Source organism: Glandiceps talaboti, chromosome 6 (assembly GCF_964340395.1).
Source record: "Glandiceps talaboti chromosome 6, keGlaTala1.1, whole genome shotgun sequence".
Classification (NCBI taxonomy): Eukaryota; Metazoa; Hemichordata; class Enteropneusta; family Spengelidae; genus Glandiceps; species Glandiceps talaboti.
The window spans coordinates 14,350,232-14,375,591 of record NC_135554.1 but is presented as its reverse complement, the minus strand read 5'-3'; the positions used below and the strand labels follow the sequence as shown (position 1 = coordinate 14,375,591).

At 36.2% G+C, this 25,360-nt stretch overlaps 1 protein-coding gene across 1 annotated transcript in view; it reads left to right on the top strand.

Annotated features, from left to right (window-relative positions):
* The window catches only part of LOC144436875 (uncharacterized), a 33,304-nt gene extending 7,975 nt beyond the window's left edge, over positions 1 to 25,329 (top strand). The window contains exons 2-12 of the mRNA XM_078125735.1: positions 3,735 to 3,852; positions 7,109 to 7,378; positions 7,789 to 7,912; positions 8,153 to 8,334; positions 9,269 to 9,423; positions 12,525 to 12,702; positions 13,437 to 13,516; positions 14,658 to 14,784; positions 16,335 to 16,433; positions 17,689 to 17,867; positions 19,007 to 25,329. Of these exons, the coding sequence (XP_077981861.1) occupies positions 3,738 to 3,852; positions 7,109 to 7,378; positions 7,789 to 7,912; positions 8,153 to 8,334; positions 9,269 to 9,423; positions 12,525 to 12,702; positions 13,437 to 13,516; positions 14,658 to 14,784; positions 16,335 to 16,433; positions 17,689 to 17,867; positions 19,007 to 21,700 (4,203 nt within the window). The 5' untranslated portion in view covers positions 3,735 to 3,737 and the 3' untranslated portion in view covers positions 21,701 to 25,329. The remainder of the gene's footprint in view (positions 1 to 3,734; positions 3,853 to 7,108; positions 7,379 to 7,788; positions 7,913 to 8,152; positions 8,335 to 9,268; positions 9,424 to 12,524; positions 12,703 to 13,436; positions 13,517 to 14,657; positions 14,785 to 16,334; positions 16,434 to 17,688; positions 17,868 to 19,006) is intronic.
* The last annotated feature ends 31 nt before the right edge of the window (positions 25,330 to 25,360 follow it).

Genomic DNA, 25,360 nt, shown 5'->3' with positions numbered 1-25,360 from the left:
TCACAGTTAGGATAGCAGTACCAAGTGGTTGATTTGGATCAGGTATGGTTGATTTGGATCAGGTATGCTATGGTTGATTTTGTCTATATCTTGTCACAACACATGCTTAGATTTATCCCAACAGTTTTGTCTTTTAAACCTGCACTAGTAGTACTAGTATCATATCTGTATATGAAAAGAAAAATGTTTAGCCAGTATTAGAAATGCACCACTTGTGTTACAGTCTGGAACAGTAAATGTATTTTTTTAAAAAAAGAGAATTCTTCATCATCATGAGATTAAGGTGTAGTCTACTGAACATAATAAGATGCCACTAAACATGATTCTTATGTGGATAATCATGTAAATGCTTCACATATAACCTTTACAAGGACTACATTGAAATACAAATATTGACAAGCTAGATTCTGTTTCCTTGTTGAAAGCAGCAATAACTGCAATTTGAAGCTGTTTTGTTAGATGTAATGGCTTTTAACATCATACACTTTGAACTGTATTTAATCCTAGGCATAATGGGTAGACATATTTGTGTAGCCATGTGACATAGTCATTCTCGCAAACCAGAGCTGTTATTTCTTCCGCTACACTTTGAAATAACGGTGCCATAAAACAGGCCATGGTTTGCGACGATGACACATAGTATGATGCAATATATCCAATCAAAATATTTTTTAGGGGACCACACCTGAAAATCAGAACCACCAAGGAATCACAATTTCAACTTAATACTATACTACATATAAATAAAATAGCCCTCTAATTGACATGTTCAATGTCTATTAATTATTGGTGTTTTAACAATTTCAGTGAATATATTGTAGGGTGTCTGATCAAAAAACTAAAACCATGGTTACAGCTACTAGTGCAGCTCAGTACTAATGGTTGTAACCCTTATAACTAATTTTATTCACAATGCACAATTGTGATACTTTCTCTCTGAGCAACATATTGATCGGTGTCAATACTCTCTTATCATAGCCAATTATGTAGGGGAGATGTCGTCAAGACCAGATTTATTGATCTTTGCCACCTTTGAAGTTAATGATCACTATTCATTTTGTCACATACTTCAGTGGCCAGATAGATAAAAAACACATTGTTTATACTTTATCACTATATTTTCATCGTACATTGTTATTGTAGTTAGTGCCATCCATGTATTGATCTCAAAATATCTCTTTATGGTTGATTCGACACTGTGTGCAACATCTAGACTAGAGTTGTGTCAATAACCCGGCAATTAAAACTGGTTGATTCGACACTGTGTGCAACATCTAAACTAGAGTTGTGCCAATAACCCGGCAATTAAAACTGGTTGATTTGACACTGTGTGCAACATCTAGACTAGAGTTGTGTCAATAACCCGGCAATTAAAACTGGTTGATTTGACACTGTGTGCAACATCTAAACTAGAGTTGTGCCAATAACCCGGCAATTAAAACTGGTTGATTTGACACTGTGTGCAACATCTAAACTAGAGTTGTGCCAATAACCCGGCAATTAAAACTGGTTGATTCGACACTGTGTGCAACATCTAGACTAGAGTTGTGCCAATAACCCGGCAATTAAAACTGGTTGATTCGACACTGTGTGCAACATCTAGACTAGAGTTGTGCCAATAACCCGGCAATTAAAACTGGTTGATTCGACACTGTGTGCAACATCTAGACTAGAGTTGTGCCAATAACCCGGCAATTAAAACTGGTTGATTCGACGCTGTGTGCAACATCTAGACTAGAGTTGTGCCAATAACCCGGCAATTAAAACTGGTTGATTCGACACTGTGTGCAACATCTAGACTAGAGTTGTGCCAATAACCCGGCAATTAAAACTGGTTGATTCGACACTGTGTGCAACATCTAGACTAGAGTTGTGCCAATAACCCGGCAATTAAAACTGGTTGATTCGACACTGTGTGCAACATCTAGACTAGAGTTGTGCCAATAACCCGGCAATTAAAACTGGTTGATTCGATACCGTGTGCAACATCTAGACTAGAGTTGTGCCAATAACCCGGCAATTAAAACTGGTTGATTCGATACCGTGTGCAACATCTAGACTAGAGTTGTGCCAATAACCCGGCAATTAAAACTGGTTGATTCGATACCGTGTGCAACATCTAGACTAGAGTTGTGCCAATAACCCGGCAATTAAAACTGGTTGATTCGATACCGTGTGCAACATCTAGACTAGAGTTGTGCCAATAACCCGGCAATTAAAACTGGTTGATTCGACACTGTGTGCAACATCTAGACTAGAGTTGTGCCAATAACCCGGCAATTAAAACTGGTTGATTCCACACTGTGTGCAACATCTAGACTAGAGTTGTGCCAATAACCCGGCAATTAAAACTGGTTGATTCAATACTGTGTGCAACATCTAGACTAGAGTTGTGCCAATAACCCGGCAATTAAAACTGGTTGATTCAATACTGTGTGCAACATCTAGACTAGAGTTGTGCCAATAACCCGGCAATTAAAACTGGTTGATTCAATACTGTGTGCAACATCTAGACTAGAGTTGTGCCAATAACCCGGCAATTAAAACTGGTTGATTCGATACCGTGTGCAACATCTAGACTAGAGTTGTGCCAATAACCCGGCAATTAAAACTGGTTGATTCGACACTGTGTGCAACATCTAGACTAGAGTTGTGCCAATAACCCGGCAATTAAAACTGGTTGATTCGACACTGTGTGCAACATCTCGACTAGAGTTGTGCCAATAACCCGGCAATTAAAACTGGTTGATTCGACACTGTGTGCAACATCTAGACTAGAGTTGTGCCAATAACCCGGCAATTAAAACTGGTTGATTCGACACTGTGTGCAACATCTAGACTAGAGTTGTGCCAATAACCCGGCAATTAAAACTGGTTGATTCGACACTGTGTGCAACATCTAGACTAGAGTTGTGCCAATAACCCGGCAATTAAAACTGGTTGATTCGACACTGTGTGCAACATCTAGACTAGAGTTGTGCCAATAACCCGGCAATTAAAACTGGTTGATTCGATACTGTGTGCAACATCTAGACTAGAGTTGTGCCAATAACCCGGCAATTAAAACTGGTTGATTCGATACTGTGTGCAACATCTAGACTAGAGTTGTGCCAATAACCCGGCAATTAAAACTGGTTGATTCAATACTGTGTGCAACATCTAGACTAGAGTTGTGCCAATAACCCGGCAATTAAAACTGGTTGATTCGACACTGTGTGCAACATCTAGACTAGAGTTGTGCCAATAACCCGGCAATTAAAACTGGTTGATTCGACACCGTGTGCAACATCTAGACTAGAGTTGTGCCAATAACCCGGCAATTAAAACTGGTTGATTCGATACCGTGTGCAACATCTCGACTAGAGTTGTGCCAATAACCCGGCAATTAAAACTGGTTGATTCGACACTGTGTGCAATATCTAGACTAGAGTTGTGTCATTAACCCGGCAATTAAAACTCAATAAGGTGCAGTTTGAGCAAATTTTATCAACCTATTGTTTTAGTATTTATTTGTTTATGTACTTATTCAATGTTATCCCATTATGTATTTTTCTTTAAGCAGGGCTAGTGTTAAACTGACATGTTATATAAATTTCAACAACTTTTTCTGATATTTCATAGGAGAATCATTTTCTAGTAAATTTTGTACACGTGGTTAGCACAGTTGTGCTGAGAGATTTAGCAAATGTTATGGAGGTCGGTCAAATTTTCATTCTTTCTCTATTTCTTTTCAGAGTATGTACGACAACACAGCAAGAAAAATGTGTAATTTGATACCATTTGTGCTGTTAACTGTACTATACCAGTCATTGATGGTTCAGTATGCTAATTCTTCTCCAGATATCCAGCCAGGTAAGACAACCACCAAAGATTTCAATTTCCGATGTTGTCTAATTTTAAATGAATGTGTACGAGTATTAGTGATTTTTACAAATGTAATGTTTTTTTTATATTTGATTTTTTTTTTAAATAGTGTTTGAATGTGTATGTGTATCTTTTTTTTTTTAAATTAGTGATTTCTACAAATGTATTGTTTTTATAATTATTGTTTTTTTTTATATAGTGTTTATGTGAAGCGCATTGAGAATTTCTTTGATTATGTAATGCACTATAAAAGAAATAAATATTATTATTATTATTATTATTATTATAAGAAAAAAAATGAGGAATTTATGGAAAGTTGTTATTTTTGAATGGTGTATTATTTATGAATAGTACAGTGTAGTTCACTAATCATTGTACAAGGTTTTTCCATGAAACTCCTTGGCTAGTTCATGTACAATAATGTCATCATCGCAAACCACAGCCTTTTTTTACAACACCATGCAAAATGTACTGTCAACAGGTCTCGTTATTTTAAGTTTGCAGGAGAAATAACAGCTCTGGTTTACAAGCATGCACTGTTGAGTATTAAATCAAACTTTTGTGTACATCTAGTTTGTTCACCTCTTTCATTAATAACCTAGACAAAACTAGAGCACAGAACCCTATGAACACTCTACGGATTCATAATGAATCATTCAGTGAGTTTCACTTTCAAATACCTGTAGAATAGAAACTGTCATGTGAACCAGTCTTAGAATAGAAACGGAACCAGTCTTAGAATAGAAACTGTCATGTGAACCAGTCTTAGAATAGAAACTGTCATGTGAACCAGTCTTTAAAAAACATTTCATGTATGTTTATTAATCCTCATACATAGATTACACCCAAGGCAGATTTTTTTTTTAAAGTTATCAAAATATTACTTAAACCTGTGTAGATGCCTACATGTTTTATTCTAACTCCAACAGTTAAGTTATGCTGAATTATATGAAATGTTGCCATGGCAACTGTGCAGAATGTTTAAGTCTAAATAATTCTTTTTAATTAATTCACCCAGAGACAATTAATCAAGTTATAGGCTTTAAGTACTTTACTAAAGAGTTATTTGATATTTATTCTGATTATTTATTGTTTACATCAGGTTCCAGGCCCAGTAAAATATACTATACAAATATAAAAATTGTCACAGAACACATCGAAAATATATGTAAACTCTATGAATGTCGACATTTTTCTCTTACTCAGTGTCATTGGAAGGTGATTGATATCGTGATAACGTTTCCAAGAATTTCACTGTGTAGATAATTCAGGGGGAATTCCGATCACTGCACCCTGACAATAATAAACAATATGTGTCCATTTACAACACAACTCATACATTGTAAATCTGACATGGATAACTGATCATATGACTTGTATATGAGATGGCTGCTTTCCAATAAAACTGACTACAATGGTTGTTTTTGTAAAAGGAAGTATTACAAGAAATGTATGTAGTAGTGATCAAATTCCAATATGGCCACCAGCCATAACCAAATCCAACCGAATCATGTACATGTATAGTAGTGATCAAGTTCCAATGTGGCCACCAGCCATAACCCAACCCAACCAAATCCAACCGAATCATGTACATGTATGTAGTAGTGATCAAGTTCCAATGTGGCCACCAGCCATAACCCAACCCAACCAAATCCAACCGAATCATGTACATGTATGTAGTAGTGATCAAATTCCAATATGGCCACCAGCCATAACCCAACCCAACCAAATCCAACCGAATCATGTACATATATGTAGTAGTGATCAAATTCCAATATGGCCACCAGCCATAACCCAACCCAACCAAATCCAACCGAATCATGTACATGTGTAGTAGTGATCAAATTCCAATATGGCCACCAGCCATAACCCAACCCAACCAAATCCAACCGAATCATGTACATGTATGTAGTAGTGATCAAATTCCAATATGGCCACCAGCCATAACCCAACCCAACCAAATCCAACCGAATCATGTACATGTGTAGTAGTGATCAAATTCCAATATGGCCACCAGCCATAACCCAACCCAACCAAATCCAACCGAATCATGTACATGTGTAGTAGTGGTCAAGTTCCAATATGGCCACCAGCCATAACCCAACCCAACCAAATCCAACCGAATCATGTACATGTATAGTAGTGATCAAATTCCAATATGGCCACCAGCCATAACCCAACCCAACCAAATCCAACCGAATCATGTACATGTATAGTAGTGATCAAGTTCCAATGTGGCCACCAGCCATAACCCAACCCAACCAAATCCAACCGAATCATGTACATGTATAGTAGTGATCAAATTCCAATATGGCCACCAGCCATAACCCAACCCAACCAAATCCAACCGAATCATGTACATGTATAGTAGTGATCAAGTTCCAATGTGGCCACCAGCCATAACCCAACCCAACCAAATCCAACCAAATTATGTACATGTATGTAGTAGTGATCAAGTTCCAATGTGGCCACCAGCCATAACCCAACCCAACCAAATCCAACCGAATTATGTACAATTACTAATAATACATGTACCTGAAAGGAATCATAGTAAATATATATTCACATAATTCCTGGATGGTCAGAGTACAAAATGAAAATATTTTAGCAGCTGTAGATCAAGTTATTATATTAGAAGTGCTTTAATTGGACTAGGTTTCTAGTTTTAATACGTTAGTTTATATATATTTACTAGTTTGTTTTAGCACAAAACACTTATTGCAGAATATCCAATGAAGAAATGTAGTTTTCTTAATGGATGCAAAGATGCTACTTTTTCTATTCTATTCTATTCTGTTCTATAGTATGTCAATTTCTAAGATATTAATTGGTACTAAGATATTTGACTAGGTAGACCATGTATAGATACTAATGATCAATGGATGATAAAGTTAGAAGGAACATGTGAAGTATGGCATGCCCTGAAGAAATGTATTACTACAGTAATTATCTGTAGATTATATCCACACTTTCAATTTTTTCCCATGTACATGCTCTCTCTCTCTCTCTCTCTCTCTCTCTCTCTCTCTCTCTCTCTCTCTCTCTCTCTCTCTCTCTCTCTCTCTCTCTCTCTCTCTCTCTCTCTCTCTCTCTCTCTCTCTCTCTCTCTCTCTCTCTCTCTCTCTCTCTCTCTCTCTCTCTCTCTCTCTCTCTCTCTCTCTCTCTCTCTCTCTCTCTCTCTCTCTCTCTCTCTCTCTCTCTCTCATTGTGTCTCATCTCACTTTCTTTCTTTCTTTTTTTTCAGTGGAAGTTACAAGTGTTCCTGCTGGTGAAGTAATAGAGAATGGTGCCACTCTTATCCTACAGTGTAAATTGTGGTTAACCCATCAACATACCATAGATGACATATCCTGGTATTTCAATGAGAAAAAGATACCAAGGGATGAATATCATATCAAGAACACATTTACAGTAGAACTAGTTAAAAGAAATGTTACATTTGAAGATTCTGGTCCATATTCATGTCATGTTGATGGTATTGACTTTGAAGTTTCACATGAAGTTACCGTTGGATGTAAGTAATATTTCATTACTCCACTTTCAAATCCCCATTTCTTAAAAAAATCCTGACCTGTCACAAGATTGATTTTTCGTACTCTGAAAAAGGTGTGCTTTTCACAGATACAGGACGAATGATATAAAATGAAATATTTTTGTTCCATTTTGGAATAGTATGTTATGATATGAATGTTATTTCCCTATTTCCAAAATGTACTGAAATAAATAACATTCACTTTTTGAATCTTATTGAAGAAGAAATATGTGATTTTGTCCTCATTTGAAAAAGAAGATAATAAAATGTATTTGGTTCCCAAACTGCATAAATTCAGTAATTAAACAATCGTGAATGATTGACAATTCCCATTGTCAGCCTATACATTCATGAACTAATCATATTTTCTGACTGGGTTTATATCTTTTCAGCAAAACCATTTATTTCTGAATTTTACTGCTCATCATCCAATCATGTGGAGATATATTGTAGATGGAAAGAAGTCGACTCCAATTTACTTACAAACAAAACATTCTTGTGGAAACACTGCCGTAAGTTTGCTTAATTTCTTACCTCAACCACAACCAGCAAATAATATTTCAGAGTATTAATTGTTCAATTGTTCTGTCTGAAATTATTTGGGGAAGGCGGTGGCAGGGTTGGTGGGGGAGGGGGGTGTTACGCCGTATAAATGATGATATATGCCATAATATATCTGTGGCTCTCTCAACTGATTAGAGTGTGACATTGGTGATAGTGACTAATTTGATTGTGATGTATTTCTGTATACGGTAGGTGGGAGGATGAATGGCAACTATGTGGAGTAGAAGCGGAGCCGTACCAACCACATTGTATTTGTTATGACACATACTGTCACTTTGATGTCAACCATGGATCACATCATGACATGAGGCTTGATGTTATCAATGTGTTAGGAAATGCTACATATCAAACTGAGTTTAATCCTGATACAGAGAGTAAGTATAAATGTCAATGGTTTGGGGGAAATGCTAAGTATCAAATTGAACAAAATCTTGATACATAGATTTACGTACAGATAGCAATGATTTGGAAAATGCTGTATATCAAAATGAATTTAATCATGATACCGGGAATAAGTACTAATCTGATCATTGTTAGAACATAGCCAGGGGTTTAGATTAGCAATGAGTCTCATATAAGTATGTACACTACAAATTGTGCACATTGTGGGTACCAAATTTACAAAGCTGTTTTGGCTACCACAGAAAAATGTATTCTGAATAATAATAGCTATGGAACTTAGGAGACCATGTAAATTTATCAACTGTCTATGTCTTGATCAACTTCTACAAATGTTATCACCACATTTCTGTAAGTGCAATTATGAATAACTACTTGGGGTAGCTAACTGTTATAATTTAAATATGTGACTTGCAAGAGCATCATTTTGATTGGGAACTGTGGTAAAAAACACTATGGGAAGTATTGTTAGGTTTTACTGAATATCAATGATACACAATGTTATACAGTAATGAAGAAAATACAGTCAGTTTGAGAAGTCGTGTCATTTTGAAGACAAACAAACAAACTTTGAAATTAGTTTAATACACATTGAGTTCAAAGTCAAAATATTTTGATAGAAATCTGTTAATACCAAATTTATATTTTGTGTACTGTATCCATTGTATTGAAATTTATATGATTGCATCAGTTATTATAATTATCATTTTATATGTTCCAGTATCTGTTAGTCTGTAAGATACAACTTTTGTGCCACGCTATCACCCAGCACTCATGATAGAGCTGAACAATGCAAAGTATCTTATACTCTAAAGTATCTGTTTGCTTTGAAGCATATGTCACCTTTGACCCATGCTATATACCCTTTGACCTGATTACAATTAATCAAGTGACATTGTTTTTCACCAGCTGTACCCAATCCTCCTGAGAATTTGACTGCTATAGCTGAAACTGATGATGTCATCTCTCTGTCTTGGGCAATGCCACTAGATTGGTCGGACGACTATCATTTAATTTATACAATTGAGTACACAAAAGACTGGCAATCAACTGACTGGGAAGAGGTAAACACAAATGATTCTGTGTCATTGACAAGAAGATATCATAGATCACCTCTGGTATTATTCATTGTCTAGTCATACTCCATTTCACAGGACACAATAGTCCATGCCATCTTGTGTACAAGGAGTGGTTGGACACAATAGTCCATGCCATCTTGTTTACAAGGAGTGGTTGGACACAATAGTCCATGCCATCTTGTTTACAAGGAGTGGTTGGACACAATAGTCCATGCCATCTTGTTTACAAGGAGTGGTTGGACACAATAGTCCATGCCATCTTGTTTACAAGGAGTGGTTGGACACAATAGTCCATGCCATCTTGTTTACAAGGAGTGGTTGGACACAATAGTCCTTGCCATCTTGTTTACAAAGAGTGGTTGGACACAATAGTCCATGCCATCTTGTTTACAAGGAGTGGTTGGACACAATAGTACTTGCCATCTTGTTTACAAAGAGTGGTTGGACACAATAGTCCTTGACATCTTGTTTACAAGGAGTGGTTGGACACAATAGTCCATGCCATCTTGTTTACAAAGAGTGGTTGGACACAATAGTCCATGCCATCTTGTTTACAAGGAGTGGTTGGACACAATAGTCCATGCCATCTTGTTTACAAGGAGTGGTTGGACACAATAGTCCATGCCATCTTGTTTACAAGGAGTGGTTGGACACAATAGTCCATGCCATCTTGTTTACAAGGAGTGGTTGGACACAATAGTACTTGCCATCTTGTTTACAAGGAGTGGTTGGACACAATAGTCCATGCCATCTTGTTTACAAGGAGTGGTTGGACACAATAGTACTTGCCATCTTGTTTACAAGGAGTGGTTGGACACAATAGTCCATGCCATCTTGTTTACAAAGAGTGGTTGGACACAATAGTCCTTGCCATCTTGTTTACAAAGAGTGGTTGGACACAATAGTCCATACCATCTTGTTTACAAGGAGTGGTTGGACACAGTAGTCCATGCCATCTTGTTTACAAGGAGTGGTTGGACACAATAGTCCATGCCATCTTGTTTACAAGGAGTGGTTGGACACAATAGTCCATGCCATCTTGTTTACAAGGAGTGGTTGGACACAATAGTCCTTGCCATCTTGTTTACAAGGAGTGGTTGGACACAATAGTCCATGCCATCTTGTTTACAAGGAGTGGTTGGACACAATAGTACTTGCCATCTTGTTTACAAGGAGTGGTTGGACACAATAGTCCATGCCATCTTGTTTACAAAGAGTGGTTGGACACAATAGTCCTTGCCATCTTGTTTACAAAGAGTGGTTGGACACAATAGTCCATACCATCTTGTTTACAAGGAGTGGTTGGACACAGTAGTCCATGCCATCTTGTTTACAAGGAGTGGTTGGACACAATAGTCCATGCCATCTTGTTTACAAGGAGTGGTTGGACACAATAGTCCATGCCATCTTGTTTACAAGGAGTGGTTGGACACAATAGTCCATGCCATCTTGTTTACAAGGAGTGGTTGGACACAATAGTCCATGCCATCTTGTTTACAAGGAGTGGTTGGACACAATAGTCCATGCCATCTTGTTTACAAGGAGTGGTTGGACACAATAGTCCTTGCCATCTTGTTTACAAGGAGTGGTTGGACACAATAGTCCATGCCATCTTGTTTACAAGGAGTGGTTGGACACAATAGTACTTGCCATCTTGTTTACAAAGAGTGGTTGGACACAATAGTCCATACCATCTTGTTTACAAGGAGTGGTTGGACACAATAGTCCATGCCATCTTGTTTACAAGGAGTGGTTGGACACAATAGTACTTGCCATCTTGTTTACAAGGAGTGGTTGGACACAATAGTCCTTGCCATCTTGTTTACAAGGAGTGGTTGGACACAGTAGTCCATGCCATCTTGTTTACAAGGAGTGGTTGGACACAATAGTCCATGCCATCTTGTTTACAAGGAGTGGTTGGACACAATAGTCCATGCCATCTTGTTTACAAGGAGTGGTTGGACACAGTAGTCCATGCCATCTTGTTTACAAAGAGTGGTTGGACACAATAGTCCATGCCATCTTGTTTACAAGGAGTGGTTGGACACAATAGTCCTTGCCATCTTGTTTACAAAGAGTGGTTGGACACAATAGTCCATGCCATCTTGTTTACAAGGAGTGGTTGGACACAGTAGTCCATGCCATCTTGTTTACAAAGAGTGGTTGGACACAATAGTACTTGCCATCTTGTTTACAAGGAGTGGTTGGACACAATAGTCCATGCCATCTTGTTTACAAGGAGTGGTTGGACACAATAGTCCATGCCATCTTGTTTACAAGGAGTGGTTGGACACAATAGTCCTTGCCATCTTGTTTACAAGGAGTGGTTGGACACAATAGTCCATGCCATCTTGTTTACAAGGAGTGGTTGGACACAATAGTCCATGCCATCTTGTTTACAAGGAGTGGTTGGACACAATAGTACTTGCCATCTTGTTTACAAGGAGTGGTTGGACACAATAGTCCTTGCCATCTTGTTTACAAGGAGTGGTTGGACACAATAGTCCTTGCCATCTTGTTTACAAGGAGTGGTTGGACACAATAGTACTTGCCATCTTGTTTACAAGGAGTGGTTGGACACAATAGTCCTTGCCATCTTGTTTACAAGGAGTGGTTGGACACAATAGTCCTTGCCATCTTGTTTACAAGGAGTGGTTGGACACAATAGTCCATGCCATCTTGTTTACAAGGAGTGGTTGGACACAATAGTCCTTGCCATCTTGTTTACAAGGAGTGGTTGGACACAATAGTCCTTGCCATCTTGTTTACAAAGAGTGGTTGGACACAATAGTCCATGCCATCTTGTTTACAAGGAGTGGTTGGACACAATAGTACTTGCCATCTTGTTACCAAGTGTATGGAGAATTCTATATGTATATTCCAGTACAGCAACCACATCATCCAAGGACACATCATGAAAGTTGATTACAGAAACATATTATCTAAATTCACAACCTCAGATGTTTAATCATTGTATACTTCTGACAATTTATTGAAGCCCACTGTAGCTGTGGGACTTTGCAAGTGCTATTTGCATTATCATGATAATGTATAATTTGTGTGTCTGGTTTCTTTTCTCTGTTTAGATTGTTCTAACCCAAGAAGATGCCAGCACATACCAGGTTTCAAATTTGAACTCATTCACTAGATACTACTTTAGAGTAGCATGTATATCTGAATATAGTGATCCAGATATACATCAAGATGACAAAGCTGTGTGGAGTGACTGGTCAGATATAACCTCCACTAAAACCTTAGAAACAGGTTTGTAATAAGTTATCTATTGCCAAATATAGAACCTTAGAAATAGTTTTGTAATAAGTTATCTAATGCCAACTCGAACCCTAGAAACAGGTTGAAATAAGTTTAATCTATTGCCAACTCTAGAACCTGAGAACAGGTTTGAAATAAGTTATCTATTGCCAACTCTAGAACCCTAGAACAGGTTTGAAATAAGTTATCTATTGCCAACTCTAGAACCCTAGAAACAGGTCTGAAATAAGTTATCTATTGCCAACTCTAGAACCCTAGAACAGGTTTGAAATAAGTTATCTATTGCCAACTCTAGAACCCTAGAAACAGGTCTGAAATAAGTTATCTTTTGCCAACTCTAGAACCCTAGAAACAGGTTTGAAATAAGTTATCTATTGCCAACTCTAGAACCCTAGAAACAGGTCTGAAATAAGTTATCTATTGCCAACTCTAGAACCCTAGAACAGGTTTGAAATAAGTTATCTATTGCTAACTCTAGAACCCGAGAACAGGTTTGAAATAAGTTATCTATTGCCAACTCTAGAACCCTAGAAACAGGTTTGAAATAAGTTATCTATTGCCAACTCTAGAACCCTAGAAACAGGTTTGAAATATATGAACTGTTGCCAATAGAACCTTAGAATTTAGTACAAAAACTTCCCACCATAGTCCTCTCGAAACTGGTGTAGATATTTTTAGCTTGTCAACCTTAGTAATAATGATTAATTTGTATTTTCTGAATACAGCACCTACTGGTCGTATTGATATGGAATTCAAGGCCTCTACAAAGACAAATAAAACAAGATCAGTGACAGTTGTATGGAAGGTCTGTATACAGTAATGTCATGTTATACATTGTATATGGCAACATAGGTATCATGACTACCTCGATGACTAGTTTTTAGACAACATGGATGAACAGAAAATAGACTACCTAGGTGGATAGTTTTTAGACAACATGGATGAACAGAAAATAGACTACCTAGGTGGATAGTTTTTAGACAACATGGATGAACAGAAAATAGACTACCTAGGTGGATAGTTTTTAGACAACATGGATGAACAGAAAATAGACTACCTAGGTGACTAGTTTTTAGACAACATGGATGAACAGAAAATAGACTACCTAGGTGACTGTTTTTAGACATGGACGAACAGAAAATAAACTACCTATGTGGCTAGTTTTTAGACATGGATGAACAGAAAATAGACTACCTAGGTGGCTAGTTTTTAGACAACATGGATGAACAGAAAATAGACTACCTAGGTGGCTAGTTTTTAGAGAATGTGGATGTACAGAAAAGAGACTACCTAGGTGGCAAATTTAAAAAAGTATGGGTATGTGTTTGTATGTATTAAAATAGAAAATACATAACCTAGGTGGCTAGTTTTTAGATACAGAAAGTCAACTACCCAGGCAGATGTGGAGTAAGTTGATTTATACGGTTGCAAAGGCAGTAAGTGATGTGAGGTACAGTGGTATTAAGTGACATGAGGTCATGTGAGTTGATTTTAGTTGTGTTGTGATAATATTATTAGGTGATGTAATTTATATTAACCAAGATGATATCTTCAGATATAGAGTGCTCTTTAACTTGTGTAAGATATTTATGATTAAACTCAAGTGACGTGAATAATAAGACAGAACCCCACGGCCTCACAATTAATAGATTGTAAGGCATACAGTAGTTATTTTCACTTGTGATTCGGTTTATACTGCCATGATATTTTTACAAGCGATTAGTGAGTGAAAATACAGCAGAATAACTTATGTGCTTAAAAAACAAATGCATTTATTTGCATATTTTCATTTCATCAGGAAATGGTTTTGCTTTACGAACTACTTTGTCTCAATTTATCTCATTTGCATAGCCAACAGTGAAAATACTGGTTTTATTTCTGACTGTATATCAACGTATAGAGTGGTGCATATTTAATGATATTGTTTACTACATGTTTCCCTACAGCCATTACCAAAAGAGGAATCACACGGTATTATTCTGGGTTATCTGTTAACATTGCACCGCTTAAATGCATCATCCTATTTGACAGAGTTAAATGTATCAAGAAATCAAACAATGTATACATTCAAAGGTAAGGTCTCAAGTATGTGTATGAACATAAATTTAGTAGATTCCTTGCACATAATTTCAATTATGAAAATGATTTCATTCTGGGAGGAATGATATTCAATCAATGGAAGCAGGCCTGTTGCCCAGATCCCCCCCCCCCCCCCCCCCCCCCCGGCCTAGACCACATGCCCCCTGGTCATTTTAATTTTGTCCCCCTGGCCTTTTGCCCCCCTCAGTTAAATGGATACTTAACCACAAATTGTGTAAAAGACTATAATACTAACAATTTGGGGTATCTTTACATGAAGGAGGTGATGTGTTCACAAGCAAGAAACAAAAAAAAATCATTTTGGACCTTGTCTCTGGGTTAAGGGGCGGTGATAAATTCCTTTAAAAGTATTTTATCTAATCTGTTTTGTTTGATGACGATGGGGTGTTATATGGCATGAAAGGCAATATGTCGGCAAAACTAAAACAATTGTTTGATAAGAATAGATGGTTTATCAGCATGAAAGGTGACTCAAACCTGAAAGAATTACATTAGTATAAAAATAAGTAATGCAATGGGTTCTATTAGCAATACACACTGCTACAGCATAGGTGTAAACTCTAAAAATGATGACAATTTTCATCTGATGTAGTCTAAATTAATAATCTTTGAAGTTCAACTGCATTACAGTAAAACTACAAGATTCAATAACCACCATGAATCATAAATGATTTCTTTGAATGAACAGATGTGACAGTTAGTATGCTTCTCAGTCCATGGATGTATTTAGTCACTCTTATGTACATTCAGGATCAATCCAACTTGACAATGTGGCCTATCTTGATATATTATGGGGGGCAAAAGGCAGGAGGCAAAATGACCAGGGAGCAACAGGCCGTTGGCGATGGGCCGTCGGCATTGGGCATACTAAGAACCTCAATGAATACTGAAAGAGGAGATCATTGTATTGAATCTAGTCATGATTTTCCCAGTTGTGTCGTGTTTTGCATCAATTGAAGATGATATCAAGTGTTTACGTATGAAATCAACATCGTGACTTTTTTCAAATGCTTTGAAGATTCATGAGCCTTCATGAATAGTAATTATCACAATCTGAAAAGAGGCACTTGAGTGACTCATATTGTCAAATACATTGAGTAACCTTGATTCATTGATGACTGTATGCTTGTATAATATCAGAATATGTGAACTAGAATTTCATTTTATTTCATGTTTTCTAGTGGTTGTGGTGGAATAACTCTCTTTATTGGGGGTTGGGGGTTGTTTTAGATTCACAAATGAAACTCCTTTCTTGAAGCCAAAGTTGCTTTCCAATATGATGAGGTTTGGATATTGTAGATGTGTTAGCAACCAAGTAATGTAATTCTAGTGTGTACACAGTGTGGTTATATAAAAATGTCTGAAGTACAGCTATGACCTACTTTTGTAAATTCATTATCACATGCAAGAATAACAGGTTTAGTTTTTTTGTCTATCCTACTAATTTACCGATTGTTTACCATGTAATAAAATATGCAACAAGATCATACTAAAAATAAAATATTTTAATTTCTGTTGGACAGACCTCCATCAAGACTATGGATACCAGGTTGGTATCGTGGCATATAACAGTGCAGGGAATTCACCACCTTCAACTTTAATAATATCAGCTGAAGCAGTAGGTGGGTGAAATAACTTGAACGTTATTTATATTTTTATTTATTTTTATTTATTATGCTTCATTACAGGCAAATAATATACCCAAACACTAGCGACAAATAAAAAAAAAAAAAAAAAAAAAAAAAAAAAAAAAGTCACCCTGTAATGGGAATGGACAAACTTGGGCCAAGCACCTCTTCTAGTGTCCAACCAACATCAAAAATGCATGAGTTCTAAAATTAATTATCAAAGTAATTGTACAACAACTGATATTAATAACAAATTTATTGACATCAACAAATTTTGCACTCACGACATTTACAAAGAGAAGATTTGAATGTTCTAGTATGTTCTTTTGTAATTTGATGATTTTAGATTTTGATGACTGCTTCACAATTGTATGAAATGGTCATAGCTTTAGACCAATGATATTGTTTATGTTGGAGTATTCAATTCTACTTGAAATGCATATTTGTGATATTCAGGCTTCGCTACCAGATATAGGCACATTCTTTTTTAGCCCTTATGTAGCCAACTTCTAGCAGTCCTGTAGCAATACATCACTGTACCAGAACTGCTGCTTGACTGAAATTCAGGACTGTGTGCACATCTGAAAATATTTCCCTTTATAGCTAGTATTGTATATACCTTAAGTTGACTGTTCTTCCTTTGTGTATCTTTTTGATTTTAAGATATAATATTTATTTTGTTTAAATTTAAGATCACAAATCTCTTCAGAATGTTGAATGATCCTCTACCATATCATGTATCCAATAAAACAGATTTTTGTGATTTTACAGTATTTCAGATTTCATAGCTTATAAACTAGATAATAAAGACGACAGTGGTTTTCCCTTAGGCCTAAAAAATAAAAAATTGTATGGTTCTGATTACACTCAAATTAGGTAGGGTAGGTGGGGTAGGTAGATTTTTTTAGAAATTTTTTTGTATGTGTGAGTGTCTAGTTCAGGTAGTTATGTTGTCTGTTTTTCATATGGTCTCTGTGTTATTGGCTTCTTCTTATCAGATGTACAGCCATTACAATTGGAAGACAGTTTCATATTGTCTTTTTAAGTTGATTTCATTTACCACATCCACTATTTCTTGTGGGACACAAACACTACCAACAACAAATCTCACTACCCAGTATCTTCAGAATAATATCTGTAAAATACATCAGATTATTTGACAAAATTAATTATTTCATGCGTTTGTTTATAGTTCTTTATTTTTTGTATGGTTTTTCTTTATTTTTTGTATGGTTTTCTCTAAAAACAGTGACAGACTTTGAGACAATTACAAACAAGGAAGGTATGATAGCTGCAATAGTGATTGGTAGTGCTGTAGGTGTTGTACTGGTTGTAGCCGGACTCATACTGGTTTGTAAGTGTACTTATAAACAACTCAAGAAAGCAGGCTGCTTTTCTAAGGTACCTCATGTACAACTTCCTGACATGGTAAGTCGCATCAAATATTTTATTGTGTGATCAGTTACAATAATAATAAAACACATTGCAGCCTTTACAAGATGAGCATGCACTTTGGATTTGATGAAATATCAAGTTACAATACCCATGGCTTAAAAGTGCAAGATTTAACACTAAATTACCATTGATCAGGGGACGAGAAGGGGAAGCAGTTGCATTTAACATGGTATGGCGCCCTCGGGCGGCATGATTGAGAGAATACAGAATAGTCCCCAGGATGACAGGGCTGATACACAATCCATTGATTAGCACAAAAACTAGTGTGCCGACCCATAATTTTTTGTTTCATTTTCAAGAAGTACATGATAAAGTCTACATCTTGTCAAATTGTCATAAAATTTACATTACAAGAAGAGATATTTCAGTGAAAATATAATATTTTTTCAATAAAGTCATGTGACTAGGCTTATGATAAAATACCCTGGAAATCTTCTCTTTTTTTTTTAAATGTTGAATTACCACTTTCCCTACATAGTACAGATATATGGCTAGGTAAAAAGCTATTAATATGAGAAATACACATTTATTTATTATTGACATATAAAGAAGAAAATTAATTTCCATAATTTTCATTAAATATATTTAGGAGTGCATGTTGTACTTTCAGCATTTCAAAAAAAAACAAAAAAAAACAAGCGTGGCGACCCCATATTTTCTTTTCAATTTCTAAGAGCATAATAAATATATTTTGTAAAAAATCACATTTGATCAAACTGACATTACTTGTAATGTTAGGTGTCATCCTTACTTAAGATAAACACAAGAATTACTTCCAAAGTTTCTGTTCTGTATTTGGTTAATGATGTAAACAGTAACAGCATTCACACTACTGTTCTTATAATAGACGCATGCCTTGTTTTGGTTGGATGGATGGATGGATGGATGGATGGATGGATGGATGGATGGTTGGATGGATGGATGGTTGCATGGATGGTTGGATGGATGGATGGATGGTTGGATGGATTGATGGTTGGGTGGGTGGGTGGTTGGATGGATGGATGGATGGATGGATGGATGGCAAAAACAAGAGTTAAAAATCCATCTGACTGGAAGATTGGTGTGTTTGTTGCCATGGTGATTAATTGCTTATTTATTCCTCTTAATTTCAGGATCCTCCAGATGAAAGTTTTGGTATGGGAAATTCTGGACAATGTTTGTTACCCAAATACAACGAGGAGCATGAAACATATGACCTCTTGAAAGGTCAAAAAAGTGACCTGGGCAAAAAAGCACTGAAAGCTATCCAAGGGAAGAAAGTAGTTGACAACAGCAAAGGTGACAGCGATGGTCATTTTGACAGCAATGGTACAGAAATTACATTTGTTGGTACAGACAGTACGGGAAGTGGTGACAGCCGTGGTAAATATTGCAGATTAAGACAAGAAAGAGATTCCACTGTCAGTTTAGGGAGGGAAGATGATGAAGGATTACCTACTGGTAGATTATTGTCTGTGGAATCTACAAGTCAGGAAGAAGATGTACATCATGATCATGACGCTGATAGGAATGTTGGCAGATCAGAACATGAGAAAGATGTAAGGACACGGAGGTCAGTAGATGACCTTAGAGTTCAAATTCCTGATAGCAATGACAATAGTACATCACATGAAAACTTATTAGATAACTATTTGCAAGTCACAGGCAATGGTGATACATATCCAGAAACCTACTGTCAGGTAACACCTTTTGGTTTGCCATTTACACCAACTCTACTCCGTCGACCAAGTCCACTGTCATCAAGTCATCAGGAAATGGCTGTCCAAGAATCAAATGAAGATATCTCAAGTGACAGTCAATTGATGATTAATGGACAACCATTGGTACTGTTAGATATCCCCACCTTGAATGGTACAGCAGCTGAGGATTCATTTCAAGGGTTAAACAGTGACCTTACTGACTACAGCCAGGTCACTACAGATAATGACCATGGTCAGCAAGGATCTGACTACAGCAAGGTCACTACAGATAATGAACATGGTCAGCAAGGATCTGACTACAGCCAGGTCACTACAGATGGTTGCCATGGTCAGCAAGGATCTGACTACAGCCAGGTCACTACAGATAATGACCATGGTCAGCAAGGATCTGACTACAGCAAGGTCACTACAGATAATGAACATGGTCAGCAAGGATCTGACTACAGCCAGGTCACTACAGATAATGACCATGGTCAGCAAGGCTCTGACTACAGCCAGGTCACTACAGATAATGACCATGGTCAGCAAGGATCTGACTACAGCCAGGTCACTACAGATGGTTGCCATGGTCAGCAAGGATCTGACTACAGCAAGGTCACTACAGATAATGAACATGGTCAGCAAGGATCTGACTACAGCCAGGTCACTACAGATAATGACCATGGTCAGCAAGGCTCTGACTACAGCCAGGTCACTACAGATAATGAATATGGTCAGCAAGGATCTGACTACAGCCAAGTCACTACAGATAATGAACATGGTCAGCAAGGATCTGACTACAGCCAGGTCACTACAGATAATGAACATGGTCAGCAAGGCTCTGACTACAGCCAGGTCACTACAGATAATGACCATGGTCAGCAAGGATCTGACTACAGCCAGGTCACTACAGATAATGACCATGGTCAGCAAGGCTCTGACTACAGCAAGGTCACTACAGATAATGAACATGGTCAGCAAGGATCTGACTACAGCAAGGTCACTACAGATAATGACCATGGTCAGCAAGGATCTGACTACAGCCAGGTCACTACAGATGGGTGCTATGGTCAGCAAGGCTCTGACTACAGCCAGGTCACTACAGATAATGACCATGGTCAGCAAGGATCTGACTACAGCCAGGTCACTACAGATGGGTGCTATGGTCAGCAAGGCTCTGACTACAGCCAGGTCACTACAGATAATGAACATGGTCAGCAAGGCTCTGACTACAGCCAGGTCACATCAGATAATGAACATGGTCAGCAAGGATCTGACTACAGCAAGGTCACTACAGATAATGAACATGGTCAGCAAGGCTCTGACTACAGCCAGGTCACATCAGATAATGACCATGGTCAGCAAGGCTCTGACTACAGCCAGGTCACATCAGACTGGTTGCAAGACAATAGCTGTGAAGGTAATATCGTAGAAGGAAATGAAGCAGACACCAACCAGGAAGTCATTGACCTGGATATTGCAGGAAGTTCATCGTCCTCTCCTAGAAGTCAGAGTAATGATTCAACATCTGCTGTCCATGATATCGATCCTGGTTACTGTCAAGTTATGGATAATGGACAGATCGTAGATAATAGTGACGACAATCATGATAATACCAGGAACTCTGCATCAAGTGACATTAATTCTGATTATTGTCAAGTGACGGACAATGGACAAAACTCAGCAACTAGTGACTTTAATTTGGATAATGGACAAAACTCATCAGTTAATGACATTTCTGATTATTGTCGACAAGTAATGGACAATGGACAAAATTCATCAGGTAGTGACATTAATTCTGATTATTGTCAAGTGACGGACAATGGACAAAACTCAGCAGCTAGTGACTTTAATTCTGACTATTGTCAAGTTAGTGATAATGGACAAATCTTAGATGGTAGTCAGAGAACACCAGGTACAGATGCACTTCCAAGTGGAACACAACATCCACAATGTAATGGAAATGATGAAGATGATGTGGATGATTATTCACAATTATTGTCAGCAAATCATGTACAACATTCAAACAGTTCAGGGAATGATAATCAATCATTTCACAGTGACAGTGATACAGATGATGGTTACAGTCAGATCACACAAAACTCTCAACCTTCAGCAGATCAATAAACTCGTTGTTGTAGTAGAAGAAAGTTGAAATATTTATACACTGTGCTGAAAATAAATAAAATAACGTATAACTGAAACAGAACATCTTAGTCAAGCACCGCTGAGTCTTGGGACAGGTTAAGAACTCTCACAACACACAATATCCCGTTTGCAAGTTCAGTTGACCACTAGAGGGCGCTGTCATCAGTCATGGTTGATGGACTTCTTCAGAATAACTCATACTCTAGATCACCAACTGGAGAAAATCAAAAGTTTGTTGATACTTCAAGTGAATCTATGTATGCTGTATCAAATGTACATCACATATTAATAGTTTCAACATTTTGCCCAAGATATTTCAGTTAAAACTTTTTAATGCTGCCGTTACTGTAAAGGCATGTGCAATGTTCTAGTGTAGCCTAGCTCCAGGATTTTTGATTGAATAGTTGATTGATTGACAGTTGTCTTTTAACCAGTTATATCACACCTTGGATTCTGCCCTAAATCTGAATAATAAATGAAAGCAGTCATCTGTACCTAACTCTGAATAATCTATGTAAGCATTAGTTAGTACATTTCAGACAAGGGAGTCGAAATTTATATTTTGAATACTTTTTTACTTCCTTTTTTAATAAGGTACCCACCTCCCAAAATAAGAATTTTTGTGTGAATGTGGCATTTTATTAAAAAATATTGTTTTAAAGTAGAATTTACACAGATTAATCTTAAATCTATGAATTATGTGGTATGTTTTTGTAAAATTGTACTTTTTTTGCATATGATTAAACACTCTGTTGTTTTGTTGTATTATAACGTTAACCAAGTTAAAATTTTACAACTTTTTTCTTATACTCTTAAGATTTTAAAGTTTAGGTTATTTGACACTGTTTACTTTATAGTTCAATATACAGTATGATGCATGCGAGTGAATTTATTTTTGACATGATAAGCTGATTATCACATGATTTTGATATTACTAGTTATATATAAGAATCTGTATCACATGATTTCTGCTGATTATCACATGATTTTGATATTACTAGCTATATATAAGAACCTGTATCACATGATATTTGCTGATTATCACATGATTTTGAAATGTCTAATCACATATTATTACAATCTCTATCACATGACAAAAGCTGATTATCACATGATTTTGAAATGTCATGTGACACTGAACCTGTAAATCATGATAAACATTATCATGATTTTTGAATAACTTTAAATCATTTAATAGATCTATATCCCATGATACATGCTGATTATATCATGATTGTAAAATGAGTAGTCATAGAATAGAACTTGTATCACATGACAAAAGCTGATTATCACATAATTTTGAAACATCATGTAATACAACCTGTATCACATGATTTTGAAATTACTAGCCATATAAAAGAATCTATATCACATGACACAAGCTGATTATCACATGATTTTGAAATTACTAGCCATATAAAAGAATCTATATCACATGACACAAGCTGATTATCACATGATTTTGAAATGATTAGTCATAGAATAGAACCTATATCACATGATAAAAGCTGATTATCACATGATTTTTAGATGACATATAATTGATTTTTTTAATCATAAAAGAACATTTAATAGTATTACTATTAGCTTATTTTTACATTAGATTGAATTGCTTATAAAATAATTATATAAACAAAAATGTATTTTGTTTACCACATGTTTGCAGCTTACAAAGTAACTTATTGTGTAGTGTCAATTTACTTACATATTAATGTTGTTGTTTCTGAGGACCAAATTCAAAATAAGTGTTTTGATGTATTTTATCCTTGGTGTATTCATGAACTCATATAAACATTAACCTGAAACTTGCCACTCAGTGTACTTAAAAAGAGTTTACCAAATCAAATCAAGTCAAAATCACATTATGTTATAATTGGGTTCCTTGTGACACAAAGGAATATGCTTATTACATGATGATGTTACTTATTACATGATGATGGAACCTGAAGCTTGCCACGTAGTGTGATGTATATAGTATTGCTAAAGTCTATAGACTATATTCAGTGCTTATATTTTTTTAAACATATTTTATGTCTACATTTTAGTAGTCAATTTAAGCCTTGTGTCATCTATATATGTTTTATCATTGATACTACAATAAATGTAGCTACAGTGAGCAACATTCCAAGGCAACGCGTAACAAAGTGTAGCCTGTTCACAGCACTGTTGTGTTACATTGGTAGCTACCTGTCATCTAGCCCTCAAAACCAAAGCTTGTTATGAGAACGTAAACACATTGGTAATTACAATTTGAAAATGTAGCCCAATAACCCAATTACAACTGTGACATTATTCAAATGAGGTCATTATGCAAATGTACACCCAATAACCTGATTACAACTGTGACATTATTCAAATGAGGTCATTATGCAAATGTACACCAAATAACCTGATTACAACTGTGACATTATTCAAATGAGGTCATTATGCAAATGTACACCCAATAACCTGATTACAACTGTGACATTTATTCAAATGAGGTCATTATGCAAATGTACACCCAATAATCTGATTACAAGTGACATTATTCAAATGAGGTCATTATGCAAATGTACACCCAATAACCTGATTACAACTGTGACATTTATTCAAATGAGGTCATTATGCAAATGTACCCCGATAACCTGATTACAGCCATGACAACGTTATTCAAATGAAGTCATTATGTAAATGTACACCGAGGTGAACACAGGAGTTCCACATGTGAACTGTTCATGTGATAATTTACATGTAATCAATTTAACATACACAAGTATTTGATGATGACTTAGGGGGCATACTGAATCAGTTCTCAAGACAAGCTAGTTGGTTTTGAAGGCTAGGAGGTACAACAACAGCTACTGACATAACACAGCAGTGGAGTAAACAGACTAAACAAATATGAGTACATGTAGTTGGAACATAATGTTGCAACTAATTTCAGATAAGACATTAAAAGTCTGGTATGAATATTTGTATAAAGTAAATTTAAAATAGACTCCACAATGTGTTATATTTATAACAGACTTCATTCATTACAACTAAGTGAAAACAAAATAACAAATACCAGTAATTGTAACATTGTTTGCACAGAAGTCATTTGAAGTCTGGTATAAATGTAAAGTTTAAATGGAAACCACACTTCATGATGTCCATTGGAATAATGTGTTACAATTATTCCAGACACAAATCGGACTCCAGTGGAAACAATACAAATAATATTTATGTGTTTTCATTTGTAATAAAACGTTGTCCTTATCTATCAGCAATTATAGTGTTAAAGATAAATATAATTATGTGACATGCAATTTAAGTGATGACATCAACTCTAATACTGTCTGATTACTATTAATTTGCAATATTTTGTTGGTAACTTGTGTGGCAGATTTTGCTCTCTTTGCAAGTGTGGTTTATGGTAATTAGATGATTATTATTCAAATTTTATGCCACCTGACTTAGAAATTATGCAAATAATTATGTAAATCTATGTAAAGCTAAATGCCAATACAACTTTCTATCTTAAATTTGTTATTGAAATGGAAATTTACAAAATTTAGAAATTGAATTGTACATTTATAAGAGTTTATGTAATGTGTATTACTTAAGCAGAGTCTTAATAAAGTGATCTATCCAGAGTTATTTGTGTTGTTGTTGTTGTTG